The sequence below is a fragment of the Cnephaeus nilssonii genome, assembly GCF_951640355.1.
Source record: "Cnephaeus nilssonii genome assembly, chromosome: 6".
NCBI lineage: Eukaryota > Metazoa > Chordata > Mammalia > Chiroptera > Vespertilionidae > Cnephaeus > Cnephaeus nilssonii.
Genome location: NC_137077.1, coordinates 23,895,632 through 23,919,058, shown reverse-complemented (window position 1 = coordinate 23,919,058; position 23,427 = coordinate 23,895,632). Strand labels below are relative to the sequence as shown.

The 23,427-nt window shown below is 43.1% G+C and overlaps 1 protein-coding gene across 3 annotated transcripts in view; it reads left to right on the top strand.

Moving 5' to 3' along the window:
* Window positions 1-20,115, top strand: part of GPR19 (G protein-coupled receptor 19) — a 30,551-nt gene extending 10,436 nt beyond the window's left edge. For 2 of the 3 annotated variants that reach the window (XM_079774289.1, XM_079774290.1), the window contains exons 2-3: window positions 2,174-2,330; window positions 18,683-20,115. In XM_079774289.1, the coding sequence (XP_079630415.1) occupies window positions 18,699-19,952 (1,254 nt within the window). In that variant the 5' untranslated portion in view covers window positions 2,174-2,330; window positions 18,683-18,698 and the 3' untranslated portion in view covers window positions 19,953-20,115. The remainder of the gene's footprint in view (window positions 1-2,173; window positions 2,331-18,682) is intronic. The other variant, XM_079774291.1, reaches the window with a different exon arrangement.
* The last annotated feature ends 3,312 nt before the right edge of the window (window positions 20,116-23,427 follow it).

The window sequence follows — 23,427 nt, the reverse complement described above, 5'->3', positions numbered from 1 at the left end:
TTTCTTCAAACATGTATCAGCTTTCCTGATAAGTGAATTTTCTGAAAGTGGCAGTTGAATTTCTCTATGAGTCTTATAGAGAAAAACTAGAATTAACCTGACTTTTCTAAAATAAAAGGAATAAATATGTCTTAAGCTGTGGATATTGAATCAGTAAGGAATTTCAATTTCTTCACTTGATCTTAGCCAAAAAGCGGAACATCAATTTCTTGAAATCATACTCCAGCTCCCCTGAGCTACCTCTTTTCTCACAGTTCGCATTTCAGCACATTGTAAGTCAGAACTTTTCCCCAAACATAAACATTCAGAATTGCCATAGTTAGGATTCTGAGTTTAAAATAATCAGTGATATGCCAGCCTTAGGAGACAAATATATAACTGGTTTACATTTCTGATTTGTGTAGCCCAAATGTTATCCAAGGAATTAACCTTATTAATTAAATTTATTTTTATTAAAAATAGTTTAGCAGCTCACATGAAAATATATTTATCTTTGCTCCTGTCAAATTGTAAGGCATTTAAAAATTGTTCCTAGTGTCAAACATCAGGTGTGGACCTCAAGCATCTCCTAGTGAAGGCTGTAGGTCTTTGATGAATGGCTTCACAAAAGTCAGAAGTCCCAGCCTGAAGAGAAATACGTTTCTCATGTTCTTTCCACCACTTGGTGATGGCACTCCACAGTCATTCTATGAAGCTGGCATTTTCATTCAGTTGCAACTAAACAGTTTTGTTTTTTAATTTTTTTTAAATTGATTTTTAGAGAAAGAGGGAGAGTGAGAGAAACATTGGTGTGAGAACGGCCTCCCTACAGGGGAACAAGCCTCAAACCCAGGCATGTGCCTAGAACCTGAATCGAACCAGCAACCCTTCTGTGCACTAGTCAGTGCCCAACCAACTGAGCTACACCAGCCAAGGCACACCTACACAGATTTTTAAGGAAAGAAGCTGTAGAGGATGGAGGGAGTTACCATCGCAGTGTCCGCACAAATTCCTAGAATCCTTTCAAGATTTAGGGGTCAGCAACAATTCAGTAAGGTAAGGGCCCATTAAGTAAGTTTGGCTCTGAAAATGCTAATTGAAAATCCTCCTCAGCAATTCAGCCCCTTTCCTTCTGCTTTTCTGTAGCCAGCTGGGTCCCATGGTGACCGTTTCTGAAAGAAATCATCCCCTTCAGCAGTTACCTAGCACCATGGCAACGGAGACGTCAGCAAAGCAGGATAGACCACGGAACAAAACAGCTCCTACCAGGCTTCCTCCCTGCTACTCTAATTCAGCCCTGTCTGAGGCCTAGGGATGAGGTTAAAGACGTGCAGACATCCTCACTCAAGAAATCCTATGTATTTCTGTGATTTTTCCGTGAGCATAGACATATGGGCGTATAGTAAATTGTGTTATGAGAATCCCTCCAAAACATCGAGCGTATTTAAAGGGTGGGGATAGATTGTGGGAGAACAAGGAGGTAGATATGGAATGCCCTTTGGGTTTAATGTTATATAAAAATTATATTTGTAATTACAAAGTAACCGTAAATAGATAGACAGGGAAACTGGACCCCCAGATATATGGCTGGCCTGATGTCTATTTAGGCAAAAGACCTCAGGGAAATATTTTAAAACTATTTTTATTTACTTGAGAGTTAAATGAATTAAAAATGGCTTTAGTGAACACGGAAGGGGTTGCAATGCTGTCCGTGGTGCTGAATACTCCATTGTCCCAGATGTGCCAAGGGGGCTCCGGAGGCTGGTTAGGGAACCCCTTGTCATGTTAGGGGACTGATGATAGGAAAGAAAGGGGCTGGGGAGAAAGCATCATTTCCAACCCTACCTAGCACCTCTGAATGCCCAGAATAAAACGTTCAGATGAGAGAGAAAACAAAAAATTAAGTGGAGAATGCTGAACGTTTGGATAGTTGAATCTTCCCTTTTCATATGGAGATTTTCGGCCTGAGCCAATCAGGTTGGAGATTTCTGCTGCTTTGCTCCCGAAAGGAAAACTGGGGGGAGGGAGAGAGAAGATGGCCACATTCTCCCCTGGAGCCACATGATCCATTTCCCATGTGACACATTCCAGAGCCTTGGAAAAGAGCTGGGAGGGGCACCCAGAGAGTGGGGCTGGGGGCGGGAAGATGGTTTAACAGTCAACCCTGCACAGCGTCATCTTGTCTCCCTACCAGGAAGCGGGCTGTGAGCCAAGGGAAAGGCAGAGGACAGATATGAATGTGTTCCCAAGCTTTCCTGGTGGCTTATGGCATTCTCCAAACTCCCATGCAAGGGCTATTGCTGACCAAGAAGACCCAAGGAGACTGGCTCTAAGATCAAGTCCGGATGGAGGTATGTGCCAGAGATCCCGCGGTATTGTGGCTGAAATTCGGCTTAGAGAACATAAAACCTTCTTCTTCTTTTTTTTTTTTTTCCCAGGCAATTTGGGGATCTTGTCTTGGCTTATTGGCTGGTTAGGGGCTTTAGTTTTGTTATGGGTCCAGCAAAGATGCCTAGGTAGTTCTGCAAAATGAATAATTCACCAGAGTAAGTGCCTGTTGAAGAAACAGATGGAAATTCTGTATAGTGGTAATTCATAAAACAAAGCAGTCATTGATGAAAACGATCTTTTTCTTTGAATCCGGGAAGGAGGAAAAAAAATGTTACTGAAACCAACTAGATTTCATTGTCACTGAAATAAAATCCTATTTCATCCCTCTCCAGCTGTTTATTCTGTGCTCATGCTCCCAGAGGTTGTTGGCAGTGGCTTCTGGAGATGAGGGGGCAGGCGTGCTGTTTCTTTGTGCTGTGCAATCCTCTTCCTCCTGATGTTCCTGACCCAGGGAAACTGGACCCCCAGATATATGGCTGTAATAATGTTTCAGGAGGGCTTGTGACAGTTTCCAGCTCTGGTTCAGGACAGCAGACTGCCACCGAATTTCAAGCCTTACAAAACAGCTACCAAGAGGGCCCCCGTGAAGTTCTCAAAGGAATCTCCCAAAGTTACAGGCTAAAATAATCTGTCATGTATTCAAATCTTGGTATCTTGACCATTTCTACCCAGCATAGAGAAGGAAGCTAACAAGTTTAAATTTTACTTTGTCTATATTTTACAAATACTTACAAAGTTCTTACTATATGTAAGGCATCAGTCTAAGCACGCAAAAATCAATCATGTGATCCACATGATAACCCTCTAGAGGAGGTGTTACTAGTACCCACATTTTGGTGATGAAGAAACTACGGCACAGCGAGGTTAGGGGACTCTCCCAAGGTCGCACAGCTAGTAAATAGTAGGAACAGGATTTGGATACAAGAAACTTGACCCCAGAATTCATGATCTTAACCATTGAACCATGCTGCTTCTCTGCTTGTGTTATTTCAGATGATGTCAGTAATGGATTTGGTTACAAATTTTGTTCAGTTGATGCTACTAGAAGATTGAATCAGCTTGCCTGGCTAAAACAGATCCCCAGTGAAATCTATATTTAATCTTGAATTATCCTAATAGTCACATTTTGTACCCCCAAATAACCCAGTAAGTAATAGCCTGTTCTTTTCCCCTTGTGCTGTATAGATATCTGGTAGTAAAACACTGTTACTATGGTGACCAAATGATGTCTAAAGGAAAAAAAGAAATCTGGAATTACATCATGGTTGATTTTTAAAAAATCAAACCTAGAAACATTCTTCCATCCAGCCTAAGCATGTTCTCTTTAAAAGCACTTACCCAGGTTCCAATATAACAGATTCAACGCCTATAAAATTATGAACATAAACTATGATATCAAACTGACTAGGTATGTTGCTTTAAAATAATATATTTTAAAACAAGGGAATCGATCTCTCTCTTTGTAAATTATTTTAGGCTTTTAAGGAACAATGAGGAAGTTTTTGTGTGTTTTTTTAACTTCTGGAAATTTCCGAGATATAAGGATTTTCTTCCTTTGGTCTGTGTAGTTTCCCTTCTGGCCCTTATGAAATAAAAGATGACTGATCTCGTTCTTATATGCTGTGGGAAAACTAAGAGAATTTGCTAGGTCAAAGATACTAAGAGGAAGATAAGGGAAAGGAATCTAAAATTTGTAAAATTCTTCACTAAATGAGGTGTTTCCCTTCAGGATTTCATTGAAGAAACTTTGAAGAGTAATTATGTGCCCTACAGTATTGAACTTTAGTTAGTCCTTTAGATTAAGCCTTTCATCCCTGCTGAAATCTACATTTCCCTGGGATAAGTAACACGTTCACACTAATCTGGTCAACTGAAGGCAGCTTCTTGTGTCCTTCCATCTTTGGATTGCTAGCACTTAGCACCAGGCCTGGTTTATGGTAAGCTTTCCATATATATTTGCAGATGAAGAATGGGAAGACTCAAGACTGACAACATTCTGCCAGTTTGGGGCCTGGTAGGAGCCATTTTGGGGCCCATGCCTATTTTGTTTTGCATGTGTTTATAGGGAGGATCATGAAGAGATAAACGTGCAGTAGGAAAAAATTATGCCTGAAATTTATGTATGCTATAGTTAGATTGACCCTGAACAATGGCACATTAGAGTTCAAGACATACCTATAAATCCTTTCTTAGTGACTACCAATTCCCCTGGCATCCTATATAATAAAAGGGTAATATGCAAATTGACCCTAATGGTGGACCCACTAGGAAAGACTGGTTACTATGATGCACACTGACCACCAGGGGGCAGATGCTCAACGCAGGAGCTGCCCCCTGGTGGTCAGTGCACTTCACAGGGGGAGCTCCGCTCAGCCACAAGCCGGGCTGATGGCTGTGAGCACAGTAGCGGTGGTGGGAGTCTCTCCCGCCTCCTCAGCAGCGCTAAGGATGTCTGACTGCGGCTTAGGCCTAAGCCATCAGTTGGGCATTCCCCGAGGGCTCCTGGGCTACCAGAGGGATGTCCACCTGCCAGCTTAAGCCCGATCCCCTGGGGAGTGGACCTAACCCGGCAGATGGACATCCCCTGAGGGGTCCCGGACTGTGAGAGGGTGCAGGCCGTGCTGAGGGTCCCCCCTCCCTGCCGCCGAGTGCACAAATTTTTGTGCACCAGGCCTCTAGAATTATGTATATTTAGAATGAAGTTCTTCTGATATTTTGTCTCATTGAATTTATTGGGTTGACATAGGTTAATAAGATTATGTAGGTTTCAAGTGTACATTTCTGTGACACATCATCTTTATATTGCATTGTGTGCCCACCACCCAAAGTCAAATCATCTTTTGTCACCATATATTTGGCCCCCTTTACCCTTTATCCCCTACCCCCTTCCCTCTGGTAACCACCGTACAGTTGTCTGTGTCTTCTGATATTTTTATTTACATCTAGATGGAGGCACCGCTAACATACCTGATGTTTTGCCTGGCACTATTTCCCAACATTGAAATAGTTCCCTTTGGGTTGAGAGTTAATGTCTTGAGAAGGTCAGTTCCTTCCCCGGGCAGCCCTGTCTTAATCAACTGTGAATCCCAGTACCCAAACGCCGCCCAAGAGCCCACAGAGCTACAGGATTCCTCCCAGGAGAACCCTGGGATCTTCAGTGTCAGAGTAGGTCCGAGCCAGACAGCCTTTCCCAAACGGAGTACAAAAGATTGTCTCTAAGTATTTGAAAGGTTGCTTAGTATTTGAATTCGAGTTAATAGACGAATTAGGGTTAAAATAGTCACAAATATAACCTTTCCTATTATTTTTTTCCGTCTAATTAATTCATTAAGGAGAGGAAGAGTGAGGTTTGTGAATGAGGAACGCATCCCTGAATCCTATTCACTCACCCTCCTTCCCTCCAGTGTTTGCTGTCTGCTGAGGGGACTGTGCAAAAGAAACAGCCCTGCTGCTGGAAGCAAGTGCCACACGCCCCCCCCCCCCCCCCCCACGCGCCACACACCCCCTCTGCACTCATGCAGGCCTTCTCAGATACGCCGGTAGGCTAGTGCACACAAGAGGCTTCCACCCGGAAGCCTACCTGGGCTTCCTACTCATCCCTCTCGAATCTAAAAGGTGCAGTCTCCTCAGCCAGCTGAACAGGAGAAGACAGAAGAGAGAGAAAGTGGAGCCTTCCCCTGGAGGAGAGGCTTTGAACTTGGAAGCTAGGCATGAAAGAGGAAATAAGAAGAGGGACAGCGAGCACGGGTGAAGGACACGAGAAAGGGATGCCTCCGCCCTGCCTTTTGGTCACAGTAACCTGCCCCACCACTAGTAGACAATGCCAAATGAGTCACGCCTTGCCAGCAGGATTATCAAATCCTTTCCTAAGGTGTCTACATGGGGAGGAGGAAAGACCCGAGTGGATGCAGTTTCTTCTCTATGAACCAGAGCACAAAATGGGATGGGATGAGAGGTACCCTCTCCGAGAGGATGGCTTTAAAAGCAAAAGGGGAGTTACCATCATGAATCTCTTTCCCTGTGTGTAGTCACTTCCCCTTGGCTAGACTTGGAAAGCATTCATCTCCTGGAGCCTTTCACTCGGCAGACCTTCCTACCCACTGGATGTCTCTTCCTGATGGAGGCACTATGATATGCATGATTAGCCCCAAATTCAGATCAGGAAACTGAAGCTCAGAGAGATGAACTCATCTGCTCAAAGTCACACACAGCAAAGAAAGCCAGGATCTGAATCTAGGTCTTTCTTTCTTTTTTTAAATTTATCTTTATTGTTCAAAGTATTACAGATGTCCCCTTTGTTTGTTTGTTTTTCACATTGATTCCCTCCACCCCATCCCCGCCCCTCCCAGGCCTTCACCACACTATTGTCTGTGTTCTTGGGCTATGCATATATGTATATGATGCATATGAGTTCCCTGGTTAATCACTCCCCAGCCTCTCCTTCACCCAACCTTTCCTCAGATTCCTCAGTCTGTCTTTCTAATTCTGTGCTCTTTCCATTATATCACAAGTGAAGTCTACATTCTTTTTTAAAATGTATGTTTTTGGGCCCTGGCCAGTTTTGCACAGTGGTTATAGCATCAGCCTGCAGACTGAAGGGTCGCAGGTTTGATTCCAGTTAAGGGCATGTACCTCGGTTGCAGGCTCAGTCCCAGCCCAGTCGATAAGTCTCTTTCACATCAATGTTTCTCTCTCCCTGTCTTTCCCCCTCGTTTCCACTCTCTCTAAAAAAAGTCAATGGAAAAATATCCTTGTGTGAGGATTAACTATATATATATATATATATATATATATATATATATATATATATGTTTTTGGATATTAGATTAATACAAATACAGTTCAAGAAAATTTGGAAAATATAGAGAAGTATAATGAAAATAAAAATCAGTTATGACCTCACCACCTATAAATAACCACTGTTAAAAATTTCGGTGTATTTCTTCTGTTTTTCCCCCAAAGCATCTATTTATATATATAAAAGCCTAAGTGACCGCCCAACTGTTCAACTGTCCAACCGGTAGCTATGATGCGCAGTGACCACCAGGGGGGCAGATGCTCTGACCGGTAGCTATGATGTGCATTAACCACCAGGGGGCAGATGTTCTGATGGGTAGCTATGACGCGCACTGACCACCAGGGGGCAGATGCTCAATGCAGGAGCTACCGAGCTGTGGTGACTTGGCAGCTGTGCTTCTTGGGTGATGCACCTGGAACCAGAGAGGAGGGAACCCAATTCCAGGTGCGCCACCTGAGAACCACCCTCTCGCAATCTGGGAACCCTCGGGGGATGTTGGAGAGCCGGTTTCCGCCTAATTGACACAGGCCACAACGAGGGATCCCACCAGTGCACTGGGCCTCTAGTATAACAATAACAAAAGTAAATGTTTTCTTAGCACTTGCTCTGTTCCAGATGTCGGTCTTAGCTCCTTTCTTATATCATATTTTATTCTCACAACAGATCAATAAGGTGGGTCCTGGTATTATCCTAATTTTATTGGTGAAGACACTCATGAGTACAAAGGTGCTAAGTCACTTGCGGTGGCTGCATAGGTAGTATGTGATTTGAAACCCAGGTAGGCTGGCTCTAGGGCAGGGTTTCTCAACCTCAACACTTCTGGCATTTGGACTAGATAATTCTTTGTTGGGGGTGGTGGTGGGGGGGTGTCCTCTTTATTATAGACCTAGTAGCCCTGTGCAGTAGCTCGCCAGTAGCTTGCTGCTGCCCTCCAGTAGCTCTCTGCCTGCTGCCCCACCCTCCTGTAGCTCCCCCGCCCCCCTACCCCCCCCCGCCCCCCCAATAGCTTGCTGCCCTGCCCCCTCCTGTAGCTCTCTGCTGCCCGCTTGTAGCTCGCTGCCCCACCTTCCTGCTGATCCATGATCCGGTCGTTACGCGGTCAGAAGCGTAACGACCATTTGCATATTACATCTTTATTATCTTTATTATATAGGATGTTTAGCAGCATCTCTGGCCTCTGCCTACCAGATGTCAGTAACACCTTCCTCCCCCAGTTGTGACAACCAAGAATGTGTCCAGCCTTTGCCCAATGTCCTCTGAGAGGTAAAATGACCTCTGAGCCACTGCTCTAGAGCCCATGCTCTCAACCACTACACTGTACAGCCTCTTTATATTTAAAATGTGCATAGAGTTATTTTCTCCCACATCTAAAGAAGGAAATGCACCTTCAAATTTGGGTGCAGGCTATGAAACCATCCTGGAATGTCAAAGGCTTTATAGATCATAGGTAGGAGTTTAGTTACTTACAGAGAAATGTTCATAGGTGGACATTTATAACAAGCTTATCGAATCACACCATTGACTAGTGAGGAAAACAACTATGTTTCTCTCTCTTATTACTTTTTTCCTGGTTCTCTGTGCTAGGCACCCTTCAGCCTTCAAGAATTTCGATTTCAGGTGTTACTTATGGTATAGCAGGGCAGTGCTTATCAACCAAAGTATCAAAACAGATTGCTGTGTCCCAGACAAAAGTAATCGCTTCCTAATAAACAAACTACCAAAGTTTGCTAGTGATTTATTTTTAAATTTTAATTATAAATTTAAGGATGTCTATATAATTATTTTCTTTTCAACATGATTTCTTAGGTTGAAGATTAAGTATTGGAGTTATTGGTTGAGCTTCTAGAGTTGCAGATAATTCTGGATATATCTACTGGGGAATGTCACACATTTGAACATATTTGTCATGTCTTTCTCTGAAGAAAAAAAGTTGAAAATTGGTATAGGTGATTAGATGATATGCAGAGAGGATGAAAATAAGCATTGAGAAATGTCAGCAGTAGCATTTTAATCTATAAAATGTCTAAAAATATATGGCACTAAAATTAATATTAACCATGTGAAACATGCAAGTATGCATTCAACAATATCTTCAGTGATATATATATAGGTGCATAATTTGTCCATGAAAAATATACGTTAATGCAAATTCAAATCTAACTTTTGCTCCATGAACTTGAAGGTTGCTTTCTTGGAAAAACTGGGTGGCGGACAGTGGTGCAGATAACTCCCCGGTCAGTACTTATACTCGGTTCATAATGAATCATTCACCTTCTTTTCAAACATCTGTAAATCGCATTTCTTGTACAGTTCTTTCCTGTGAGTATAACGAGTCTGGTCTTTGCCTCCCCAACTCTTTCCTATTCAAGTTACACTACTAGAGATGTGAACTGAACCAGAGCTTGGAAATGAAACTGAACATTTAGCTCCAAGACAACTGTTTGCCTCTACTTTAACTCAGTGAGCACGCAGCAGGTATTCAAAGAATGTTTATTGTAATGTCAAAGGCTCACAGTGCTGGGCCCCAGCAGCTCCAACCAACTTCCCTCTCTTTCTGGCAAAATGCACTCTCAGTGTGAGCTCTCTGCTAGTGAGGGTGGTAGATTATAAGTTAAATGGACGTGTGTTGCTCATTACAATGTCTACCTATCAGTTTTAGTTCCTAGAGTTAAAATGACCTTAGAAATCACCCAGACCAACCCATTCACATGTGGACATGGAAACAGGGATTCGGAGAGATCGATTTACTTAATTAAGGTCCTTACACTGAAAAAAAAAAAAAAAAGACCTGGGTCCCTGGACTTGCTGTTCAGTGCTTATAATTGGAGTCAGAACCCAGGTTTCTTGGACCCTAGTCCAATGTTTAAGGTGAAGTAGAAAGCACTATATTCTTTAAGCCTTTCAGGATTTCTAATATTCTAGTAGATGCTGGTAGGGTAGTGGAAAGTGATAGGATGGTTGGTATAAATTTTAGTCTTCACGCTCAGTTATATAAGAAATGCTATATCAAATTAGTTTCTATTGCCACTATAACAAATTATCACAAATTTAGTGGCTTAAGAGACAGTTCCTTATGTCACGGGTCCGAAGACTGGGTGTGCTTGGCTAGTTTTTCTGCTTGGTCTCAGAGGCTGAAATCCAGAGGTTGTCAGGTCTGTATTCCTTTGTAGAGGCTCCAGGGATGATTCCCCTCCCAAGCTCATGGTGATGGTTAGCAGAATGCAGCACCTTGTGGTTGCAGGACTAAGGGCACATTTCCTTGGGCATAACCGTAGGACTAAGGGCATCACTCCTAGAGGCCTCTCCCTGGTTCTTTCTTCTTCTTTTTTAAAATATATTTTTATTTATTTCAGAGAGGAAGGGAGAGGGAGAGGGAGAGGGAGATAGAAACATCAATGATGAGAGTCATTGATTGGCTGCCTCCTGCACCCCCCCTACTGGGGATCAAGCCCACAACCCAGGCATGTGCCCTGACCGGGGAATTGAACTGTGACCTCTTGGTTCATAGGTCAACACTCAACCACTGAGCCATGCCTGCCGGGCCTTCCTGGTTCTTGCAGGTGGACCCTTGCATCTCAGAGCCAGCAACAGCTTGTCAATTCCTGCTTATGCGTGGAATCTGTCTCTTCCTCTGCTACATCTCTCCGCTACCAACCAGAGAAAGGGGTTTATTAGTTGGGGCCCACCTGGATAATCCAAGATAATTTTCCCATTTTAATTCCATAACCTTAATTATATAGGCAGAGTCCCTTTTTTAAATATAACATAACGTATTAACAGGTTCCAGGGATTAGGGTGTGGACATCTTTGGGGGCCATTCTGCCTATTACACACATTATTTCCTTTAAATAATGGCAAGCCTGCATATAGTCAATAATACTGTAATAACTGTGTATGGTGCCAGATGGGTGCTATCCTTATCAGGGGGATCACTTCGTAAGGTATATAAATGTCTAATTATGTTGTACACATAAAACGAACATAATATTGTATGTCAACTGTAATTGAAAAATAAATAAAAAACAAAGACAAGCTGCCCGCCCCCCCCCCCCCAAAAAAAAAAAAGGCAAGTCTTCATCCTACCAGGCTAATGAGACAGTCCATGACAAACATTACTGGGACTCTTTCTCTCTTCCTCTTCCTGGGTCCTGGGGTTCCTATACAGAGCAAATTTGTGTGATGGTCCCTGTAGCCTTGGATCCCCTCGGATTATAGCAGAAATGGAATTGTGGCCTGACCTGGTGTGGCTCCTTGCAGGCTGGTGGATCTGCTGCTTTGGGACCACCCCTGGGGCTGTGTACTCTTCCCAGCTGGGGAACCCTGTGCCTTGGTTCCACCTTCCACGCTGCACTCCTGTATTACCACCTGTCACTTACCTGAAGCACAGTGAGAAAGGGAGGCAAGGGTCCCAGAACTACCTTTAGAAAATAGCTTTATTGCGTTATTATTTACCTACCATAGAAACACAGGACACCATGTATGGGATATTGCATTGGACATACTTACGCTAACAATTGTTATTTATCTGAAATTCACATGGAGCTGAGCATCCTGTATTTCATCTGGTGACCCTATGTGGGTGGCCTATTGTGAGAACATGTCTTATCCTCTCTGGCTTCCCCGTCCCCCCACCACAGTCATGCCGGTGGCTGCCTGGGCCTTATTTCGTTCCGTAAAGCACTCAGCTCAGCGTCCACAGCTTAGGGCCAGAAAGTAAGATAGCCACTCAGGAAACTTTCAAAGGGCCTCTATGGCCTCTTTAGCCATTTAGCATAAGTCCAGGGATGTGTGTAGGTTCAGAGCTTTGAGATAGATTGCACCGTAAACCCTACACTGCTAGAGTTAGTGGGCTGGTGAAGGTTACTTCTAACTGCCTCTGCAGGAAGAAAAGCGTGATTTATATAGTGCTTGTCCATTTCTGTGGTGTGACTCGTCCTACTGTGGCTGGTTCACGATACCAACGCGATGTCATTGAACTTGGAGATGGAAAGAAATGTGCACAGCTGGCTCTGGGGAGCCCATGCAAGCCAGCCCCAGCTCACGCCTGCTCCAGGCGGTCCTCATTGTCACATACAGGCAAATCACGCCTACCTAACAATGAAAAGCTTAAGAGAAAATGTCTTACCACTATGGTATTTTCTTATAGTAAAACTATTAAAAAATAAAAATAATTCCCTACTCGGGGTAATAGCAATTGATAAAACTTTTTCTGTACTTCAATTCAGAACGAGGTATAGAGTCTCCTTTCCTTATGTGTTTAAAAGGCAGCAGTTAATCATCGTTCATAATGAATTTCTAAAACTCTCATGTTTTTTATTCCGAAGAAAGGCTGTGTTTCCAGATCAACGTATCTACTGAACTTTGGATGCTAAGCCGCCATCCAGTATATGGGGGCAGTGGTTTTCACATATTTCTGAGCTGGCATATTGAACAGATGGATCTGTGGGTGGTGAGGAGGCTGCGGGGGATCACTTTCTATTCCTACGTTTGATTGAGGAGTCGAGAAAGACCTATCCATGTACAGCCAGTTCGACCTTCTGAATTCAGATCCAGCCCTTTGTGGCCTCCCTGGGCACGAAGGCCCAGTGGAGGTTCAGTGCACAGGCTGTGGAGTGAGGCAGCCCAAGGGTGACCACTTTCCAACTGTATGTGCTTGGGGAAGAGCTTCAGTTTTTTCATTTGTAAAACAGAGCTACCTCCAAGGGCTACACATATAAAATATCTGAGACATAGTAAGCACAGAGTAAGTATCAACTCTTGGTAGTAGTGATGTTATAACTACTGTCATCATTGTAATTCATCTTACTGCTCATTAATAAACAGCCTTATGTATTTAGGTCTATTTAGGTCTAGCAGATACTTCCCATTTTACAGAAAATGTTTGTTTGTTCCCCCCCAACCAAATCATGTAAAAATTCAATATCATACAAATTCTAGTTTGACATTAAATGTTTAAGCAAATCTCAGAAATGAAAATGGTCTTCCTACATTGTGAGAATGTCTGTGAATCCTTATAATTTCAGGAGGGGGAAAAATCATTCGGATTTTTAAAAATATATATATATTATTGATTTTTTACAGAGAGGAAGAGAGAGGGAGAGAGAGTTAGAAACATCGATCAGCTGCCTCCTGCACACTCCCTACTGGGGATGTGCCCGCAACCAAGGTACGTGCCCTTGACCGGAATCGAACTTGGGACCTTTCAGTCCGCAGGCCGACGCTCTATCCACTGAGCCAAACCGGTTTAGGCCATTCGGGTTTTTTGAATCCGAAAGAAACCAAAGCAGCAGTCAATGAGCTGAGCCAGGAATAGCCCCTGGCAGAACTGCAAAGTGAACCAAGTTTGTCATCTGGGCCCCTCTGTTTCTCACTGTGGTCCTCTTATTAGTGTACAGTCATTCATCCATTCATCCACCCATCAAATATGATTTTCCAAAGTTAAAATCATGACTCTCATACAAATATAGAATGAACATGTGAAAGGTTTATTAACTTATTACCAAAAGAAGCAATAAGGCTAATTCCAAGAGCATTTGAAGAAATGGGTATTTACAGGGCTTTTTGCTTTGTTTTCTTTTAAACAATGTCAGCATAAGATTGCAATATAGTCACAAAACTGGTTAATGTCCTACAGGGCAATAAATCTATAACCTTTAGGGTTATTTCTCCTGCTGGACAGAAGTGCCCTTGGTTGTATTCACATGTAACTTCACAATATCTGGACTCCAGTCATATTGTGTAAATAGCAAAATCAAACACAGACACTTTGTCCCAGAGAATTAATCCTTGGAGAAGCCCATCTAACAATGTCCTGGCATGACTTTAAAATAATTTGCTATCCTCTTGTTTACTTATTTTCAGACACTATGTCATTTTTATTAACATATCTGTCCATTTACTTGTTCAATAAACCTTTATTAATATCTATATGCTCCAGATATATGCAGATAAAGACACAGTCTCTGTCCTTAAGGAATATAACCTAATGGGGAGACAAATATTCAAAATAAAAATTATAATATAAAGTGATAGACATATTCCTCTCCCCAGTTTCCTAGGATCCCATCATTACAGAAGTCTACCCAATCCCCAATTCTGCACCATGTCAACCTACCCACCATTTCCCCACTTACATATTGAAACACATCTCTTAGTCTAGCTGATGTGGCTCAGTGGTTGAGTGTCGACCTATGAACTAAGAGGTCATGGTTTGGTTCCTGTCAGGGCACATGCCCAGACTGTGGGCTCAGTCCCCAGTTGGGGGTGTGTACGAGGCAGCTGATCAATGATTCTCTCTCATCATTGATGTTTCTATCTCTTTCCCTTCTTCTCTGAAATCAATAAAACAATATTTTTAAGAAATGCATCTCTTAGAGCCCGATAGACAAATGATTCCTCTCTTAGATTTTTAATGGATTGTTGATTTTTAGAGAGAGGGGAAGGGAGAGGGAGAGGGAGAGGGGAGAGAGAGAGAGAGAGAGAGAGAGAGAGAGAGAGAGAGAGAGAGAGAGAGAAACATCGATGTGAGTGAGAAACATCGATCAGCTGCCTCACACACATAGCCCGACTGAGGATCAAGCTTGAAACCTGGGCATGTGCCCTGACTGGAAATAGAACCGGTGACTTTTTGGTGCATGGGACGATGCTCAACCAACTAAGCCACCCCAGCCAGGACTACAGAGACACATTTTAACCTAGTGGTGTGTGTCACATGGCGGGCTCAGAACTGGTTGGGAAGAGAAAGGTTGACCAGGAAAGAGGTGAAGAAGTCTTTCCTGTTGCTCCTAAAATTACTACATATGGATGACTTGGACATAATTACTAATTAAGCAGCCCTTGTATTTCCAAAGCATCCATTGAAGATGTATTTATTTCCAAATTAATGGAGCGGGGAAAGCTTTCTGAAATTTGACTTTGGGGCCCTAGAATTTAGTTATAACATGGCAGACTATTTTTTCCAGGAGAGGGGTGCAGGGGTCTGCCTGAGGACTCCTCAACTACCTTCTCTCTCCCTCAAATCAGAGTTCTATTTCACATAGCAGTGGACCTGGGTGACTCAATTTCGCTGGCCCTGCTCTTATGTTTTCCCCTATCTCCATGGTCACCAATGTGCCAGCTCCCCAAGAATACACAACGATTTTCTCTCTCTGCTTGTAATTCTCCTCGCAGAGCCACCTAGAGTAGGAGTCATGTATTTCAGTTCTCTGTCCTTAGGGGTTCGACTAAGTAAATATTTAATAAGCAATTATTAATGTAGCGAACTTCAATGGAGGCTGTAGAGCTTGGAAAAAGAATAATACTCTCCTTCCAGGAGCCATAGTTTAGTGGGGAAGGACAGAAACTTGGAAATAATTCTAAAGCTGTGATTCTTAATCCTGGCCGCCCGTCAGGATCACCTGGGGAACTTTGAAACATCCCCATGCCCAGGCTGCACTCCAGACCAATTTAATTAGAGTCCCTGGGGTAGGACCCCCAGCGTCAATATTTTTTTTAAAGCTCCCTGGGAAAGTCCAGTGTTGCTAAGCTAGAGAACCATTGGTCGAATAAAGCAAAAGAAATGGAAAATACTGTAGTAAAGGGCTAACAAAGTGCTGTATGGATAAGGATACCACATCCATTCTGGATATGCTAATATTCCTCTCCACTGACTGGCCACAAACGTGGAAAAGATAGCCTCTCATAACCCTGGGGAAAATGTAGGTCAGTTTGATTGTAGGGCATTTAGAAACTATATACTCGGGGAGGTAAGGTCTGCAGGAAATTATGTCTCTAAGGGGAAAGGCGCCCAACAAAGATCAACCCAGAAAGATGACCCTCAAATTCATTCCACAGGCTCTTTCTCTCTCTCACCCTTGCGGGGAGAGAGGGATTTTTTTTTTTTTAACTCCCTTTTCTTTCTGAAGAAGTCTTATTCATGCCCAAAGCCCACATCCTTGGTGAAGCCGTTGCATTTCTTCCTTCTATCCCAAGCAACACTGGGACCCTGTTTTTCTCTGGCATTTAGCTCCCTATCTGTTTTTAGCAGTTAATTATAATTATTATAGAATTCAGTTATAATATGGCCGACAGTGTATTTATACATCTACCCTTTTATGGATCTCGCTTATCTTTGTTTCCTTAGTACCCAGCACCGTTTCTTGTTTTTCTTTGACTGAATAAACAGAACTGTGGCAATTTTAGGTCAAGTCAGAAAGTCATGCCATCATCAGGGGAGACCTCGCCTCAGGAACTCCCCAGGCCCCCTTGTCCCACGTCGGAGCATCCAAGGGGTGGGGCTGCCAAAACCGGCAGACGCACTGGCATAAAGCAGCTGGAGGAAACATGGAAGACGGCCTGGCAGGGCTGTGGTTGCTAGGGGTGAGCTAGAGTTTCACCTCTCTTAGCAGAGTTTTGCTTTGAGAGAAACAAGAGGAAGTTGACAAGTTTCTAGTTGAGTGTTGAGTATGAAGCGCCTGTGCCACGTACTCCCATTTTATTTAGGCCACAGGCATCCCCAGTCTGGAGCAGCCCTTTCTTTCTGAAAAAGTGCTTGTCTGTTTTATTTTTAAACTTGAAATATTTTTTTTAATTCGCTTTTTTTTTTTTTTGGCATCTTACAGGTTTTACACATAGTAATATATAGGTAAAACGATTATTTCCATTGTATAAGTAGGAGGGTCATGCATTCTATATTTTCTAGGACAGTGCTAATTTTAGATCGTATGTTCTGTTTTTAGACTGTGTATCCTGATTTATTTATATGGAAAGTATGATTGCTAGTGTTTTTTTAATGTTTTTATTGATTTCAGAGAGGAAGGGAGAGATAGAAACATCAATGATGAGAGAGAATCATGGATCTGCCGCCTCCTGCATGCCCCCCACTGGGGATCCAGCCCACAACCTGGGCATGTGCCCTTGACCAGAACCGAACCCGGAACCCTTCAGTCCGCAAGCCAATGCTCTATCCACTGAGCCAAACTGGCCAGGGCATGGTTGCTATTCTTACAACTATCATCTGGCCAGCTGTGTTTAAAGATCTTTTAGCAGTCAAGATGTCTAATTACCTTATATTTCTCTTTGAGAAATTAAGTAGGGCTGCCTCATGGACCACTCCTCGCCCCCCCTCCACCCCACACACTCCTCCAAAAAAGCCTGAAGGTAACATGGAGCTGGCACTTAGCACATTGTCCTGAGCTCCAGACTTTTGTTGCTTGTGGTTTCGTGGTGAGGACAATGTATATGAAACACCCTCTTCCCCGCACAAATTTGTGCAAAAATCCTTCACAGAGAAATGGATCATTAAGAACTGTTTATTCATTCCACCTCTAGAACTTCAGAAACTTTCTCTGTGAGGTGTCATCACAGGAGCCCACCGGGAGGGGCACTGGGCCTATTGCAGGAGCGCCCTGCCCGGCCCTGTGCCGATGGCCCAATGGTGTTGCTCTGGTTATTACGGATTCAACTGCTAAGCTTTCTCTTTCCGGTTAATAGAGGCAGCCAAATTAAATATCCATGATCCCACTGCCACCAGTCACCTCAATTTTAATAGAATGGCCCACAATTACACAATCTTTTTTTACCTAATAAAAAGTGTAACTTCTTTTTCTCACTGAATAGTACAAAAACTAGTGTTAAACTTTATAATATTTTTTAAGATCTAAGGATTATAAGCTTTTAAAAAGTTGCTGAGTAACAGTTATATTTGGTTGTTTTTAATCATCTGAAAGCCTTAAGGTTCCTGGTAGCCTGGTTACATTCTTTAGAAGACATCTTGTATGTTCTTTCTTCAGTCAATGTGACGTTTTATGAGACAATAACTAGAGAATAGCACCAACAAATTGATAGGTGGCAAGCTATTAGGACATGAGCCACGTCACCTTTGGGAAAAGCGGGCTATTTTCAGATGCCATTAGATGAGGAGCTCTTCGGGCTCATGCAGAAATGTCATGGTGGCTCCATGGGCTTCCTTAATGCTTCTGTAATGGAAATTCTGCAATAAGGACGGGATCCTTCTCAGTAGCTGGCCCGTCTGTGCTCACAGATTCCCGTTAGCTGTCTCCATAGCTGACATCTGAGTGTTTCCATCAGCCTGAGTTTTCCGCTCTTGCAGCCTCGTTGCTTTAGTGCTACAACATTCAGGAGCTTCTCACTTGCCCAGAATTCCAGCAGCTCCTCACTTAAGGGGAACACCCTTACTGTGACTCTCTAACCCTCTGTTGTCCCCAGTGAGTGGAGGGGACAAGGATATAATGAGGAGTGGGGCTTGGTATGAGTTTTACCACATTTGACTAAGGATCAAGAGAGGGTGAGGCCAAAGAGAGCCTGCGCTGGGCTCTGCTAAAACAGCGCCTAAAATGAAAGCGAAATGGGCCAGAGTTTGTTCTGGATAGCAGTCATGTTTTCCTGCCAATGCACGAGTCCTACTCGTTGGCAAATGACAACCAACCTAAGTGTCCAAATAAGATAGTTAGCCTTAGGAATCAAGCTCGATGGCACCATTTTAACAGGAGGCTTCATTCTTTTTTTCTTATCCAGAACTAAGAGGAAAAAAATGAATATGGTTTTTGCTCACAGGATGGAGAACAGCAAGCCGCCTGTGGTTATTCCGACACTTCTGGTGCCCCTCCAAAACCACAGCTGCCCTGAAACAGCCACCCCTGCGCCAAGCCATGACCTGGCGGAATTATATGAGGAGCACAGCTGGATGAGCAACAGGACAGACCTGCAGTATGGACTGAAACCCGGGGAAGTGGCCACAGCCAGCATTCTGTTTGGGACCCTGTGGTTGTTCTCTGTCTTTGGCAATTCCCTGGTCTGTCTGGTCATCCATAGGAGTCGAAGGACTCAGTCCACCACCAACTACTTTGTGGTCTCCATGGCGTGTGCCGATCTTCTCATCAGCATCGCCAGCTCGCCTTTCGTCCTGCTGCAGTTCACCACTGGAAAGTGGACACTTGGCAGCGCCATGTGCAAGATGGTGCGATATTTTCAGCATCTCACCCCGGGCGTCCAGATCTATGTCCTCCTCTCCATCTGCATAGACCGGTTCTATACCATTGTCTATCCCCTGAGCTTCAAGGTGTCCAGGGAAAAAGCCAAGAAAATGATTGCGGCGTCATGGATCTTCAACGCAGCCTTTGTGACCCCCGCGTTTTTTTTCTACGGCTCCAGCTGGGACCATCATTGTAATTATTTCCTCCCTTCCTCGTGGGAGGGAACTGCCTATACTGTCATCCATTTCTTGGTGGGCTTTGTGATCCCATCTGTCCTCATAATCTTATTTTACCAGAAGGTCGTAAAGTATATTTGGAGAATAGGCACTGATGGCCGAACTGTGAGGAGGACAATGAACATTGTCCCAAGGACAAAAGTGAAGACGGTCAAGATGTTCCTCATTTTGAACCTATTGTTTCTGCTCTCCTGGCTGCCTTTTCATGTGGTCCAGCTGTGGCACCCCGAGGAACGAGACTATAAGAAAAGTTCCCTTGTGTTCGCAGCAATCACGTGCCTGTCCTTTAGTTCTTCAGCCTCTAAGCCTACTCTGTATTCCATTTATAATGCTAGTTTCAGGAGAGGAATGAAAGAGACCTTTTGCATGTCCTCGATGAAATGTTACCGAAGCAATGCCTACACTATCACAACCAGTTCGAGGATGGCCAAAAAGAACTATGTGGGAATTTCAGAAATCCCTCCCATGGCCAAAACGATAACCAAAGACTCAATCTATGATTCCTTTGACAGAGAAGCCAAGGAAAAGAAACTTGCTTGGCCCATTAACTCAAATCCACCAAACACTTTTGTCTAAAATCTCACAATTCTTTCGATTGTTGTTATGCGCCAGAGATTAAAAACTTTAACTATACAAATGGAAGCTAGTTATATATTTTTTCAATCAACTTTTCTGAGGGAAATGTTTTCTTTTGTAAAGTGTATTCATTTATCGATTATAGTTTTAATTTTAGTTACTGTTTCACCTTGAGCTCCTTTTACTATGCTAGTGACATACACAAAAAAGAGAATGTGTTTCTACTTTTAATTTACCATTATATTCGAAAAGTGTAAACCACACACACAGTCTTTGATTAATGAATCAAAGTTTTATTGTTTCCTTTTTGTCCTTCCTACTGAAATGCTGCAACTGTGGGCTTCTGTTTTAAATGGAAGCCTCGCTGTCATACATTTCAGAGGCTTGTATTTTTTTTTATTAAAGACCATTTAGGAAGTGTTAATATTGTGTATGTTTTTACATTACCTTTTTCTAAATAATCACTGTCCAGAAAGCATTCCATGTACAGTATTGTAGATATGCTGGGACCATCTTCTGTGACTGAATTTTGGACAGTCTTCTGTGACTGAATTTTAATCAGGGTTTGTAGGGAAAGTTTATAGAGTTGCTTAATCCCTCTTTCTCATTTTCATTTCCCTTTAACTTATGCAGCGGGTGATACCTTGAAAAATTTGAAGTCAATGGGATGTTTTTCTCACACCCGTGTCCTATCAAGGTTGTGTCTAGGGCATTTACTTTCCTTCTTTGAGTTAAACTCAAGCAAATGGGCTGGTGCTCTTGCTAGGCAGCCCCAGAAAATGCCAAAGGGAAGAATGACAGATGGCCCTTTGGCTGCCTGGCCCTAACCCTATTCCCTAGGACAGCAAGGGCAAGGAGCACCTTCTTCTTTCCCCTAGAGACTCAGACATGAGGCCTTTTCTCCAGCCAGTGCCTGCTCCCCACAACTCTCTCCAGGACACATCATCGTACCCTCCCCAAATCAACTCGTCTTTGCCTGTGATAACTTGAGATTTTCTTCTCTGGCTTGTAGGTCCCCGTTATTTCAAATCTAGGACCAGTACAGTTTTAAAGTGTTCTTATTAAAACAATAAAGGGCTTACAGACAAGACTAGCATGCATTTTCACACCCTAGTTACCAAGAGCTGAAAATAATTCCAGATGTTCTGTGATTTTGCACTATCTCATTTGATCCTCTCAAGAATTCTGTGATGTACTTATTATCCCCTCTGTTTTATCAATGAGGGTACTAGGACTCAAAGTTATGTGGCATATCCAAGTCAGAGTGTGACAGAGCTGGTGCTCACGCTCAGGTCCTTAGACTGCAGGTCGGTTGCTCTTTCCTTGACATTACAGCAGTGTCTCTAGAGAACACATGAGCAGCCAAACCCATCCAGGCCTCCATAGGCTTTCTGGCTACTGCTTTGGTGGAAGTCTAAGGTCTAAGAGAAGCTGGCCATTCTTAAAAAGAGAGTCTAGATGAAATTTAATGAGCTGGCCCTCACCTTTTCCTTGTCCGTGGATAGGTTCTTGGACTTGTAGTGCTGAATTTCTGAGACACATAGAGAACCCTGTACCTTCCCACCTCACCAGACACAGGGAAACTAGACGAGATTGGCTTTGATATTTGAGTCAAAGAACAACAATAAAGCATTTAATCTGCAAAATATTTATAGAGCTGATGTTTATAAGTGGTGGTGCTTCCTTCAATACATTCAAAAGTTAAAAATAATAGCTATATTTTCCTCCCTTTTCTTTCTCCTTATATTCTTACTTATTCCATGAGCAAATGGCACTCTAAAAATGACAAAATGAGGCCAATGTTTATCGCACTTGGCCCTTGAATTTTATCAACTTATTTAAAAAAATAGAAGTGATTTTATTTTCTGCCCTTTTAAATGGAATATTATTTTTTAAAGTTAGATTGTAAATAGTTAAACTTAGTTCATTTTAATTTATTCTTATGTATATTATAGGTCTCAGTTTAAACTAAAAGAGACCAGAAAATTGCTAAGCTCTATCCTGTCTCTAATGTTCTATGAGTTTACCCAGTAAGTAGAAATTCAGTGAGACCATCTCATAAAAACTCTTGTTATAGAAAGTACTAGTTTTTAAATGCCCCCAAATAATGACAAATTAAAGTGTTAAATTATAATCGAGAGAGCACCAAAATCTCATGACCTCTGAAAATGCAGCTATAATCTCTCAGCATGTTGATAATTCACTATATCTTAGTTTAGTTTAATATATAGTATTCCTATTGTCTCACTTAATCCTGAGAAAATCAGATATAATGCCCAGGTTGATGAATATTTGCATAAATCTCAGCGACACAAGAACCTTACGTTTGCCTGTCAAGAACTAGAGTTAAGTCGCAGGGAGGCAGGCTTTTGGAGAGAATGAGAGAATTACTCCAGTCTCCTTACCAGGTACACGATGATGCACACCACGAATCGATTCACGTAGTCTCCAAACAGGAATTCAAGAAAGTGAGAATGGGGGTGTGTGGTGGGGTTCATAGTAGAGGCAATTCTCCTCCCTGGCTCCAGGTTCCCATAGACTCAGAGGAAGGGAGAGAGGGATGCATCCTTCTTTGAGGTAGAATTTTAATTTCTCCCTTCTCATCTTCCGTGAAAGCATTCGTGTAACCAACCTGCACATCCTGCTCAGATGTGCTTCCCTGTGGACCTCCCGCCTCAGGTTTACCCAGGATGCCTGGAGCCGATTCCCTGGGCCAGAGTTCTTGCTCAGGAAGAACAATTTTACCCACCAGGCATTGGGAGCAGTCATTCGCCAGATAAGGTTGGCAGTTTTACCCCGCTTGGTGGGCACAGTCCCTCCCTTCACCTCTCCAGCCTTGCTGCTACCTGCCCCAATTCAGTTTCAGAGCCACACAACCAAGATCTGCTGGAGTTACTTGACCAGCATCAGCTTTGAGGGTGCATCCCTCTGTAAGAACCACATGTAAAAGAAGCAAAGAATTAGAGATTTTTAGGGGAGAAGGGATGTTGAGAGACCCTAGCACAAGCCTCTCATTGTTTAGAAGAGGAAATTAAGACCAACAGATGTTAAAGTAGGGGAAAACTAAAATGCCTTCTACTACCAGTCCAATATCCTTTCGCCATCCTGCTTGCCATGGCATGATTCATGTATTGGAGATAAAATCCTCCCTGTGTGCAGAAGAATATGAGGAGTAGAAACAATTCCCCGCTGTTCCGTTCCCCTGCTCATTTGCCTGGAACAGAGCTGATTTTAAGGTGCTGTCATTAGTGGAAATGCAAACCGACTTTGTCAAACTGTTCTACAGAATGGCCGCTTGATGGCACTGTGGCTGGCAGGCAGAGCCCACCACCTCTTCAGATGCCTGTCAGTCACACTTGCTGTTCCAGAGAAGTCCTCGTCTCATAGCAACAAGACGGAAAATTGCTGAGCACCCAGAGGCAGCTGTAGATTAACCAATCAATCAGTGTGTTCAAAACACAAAGCATCTAAACAT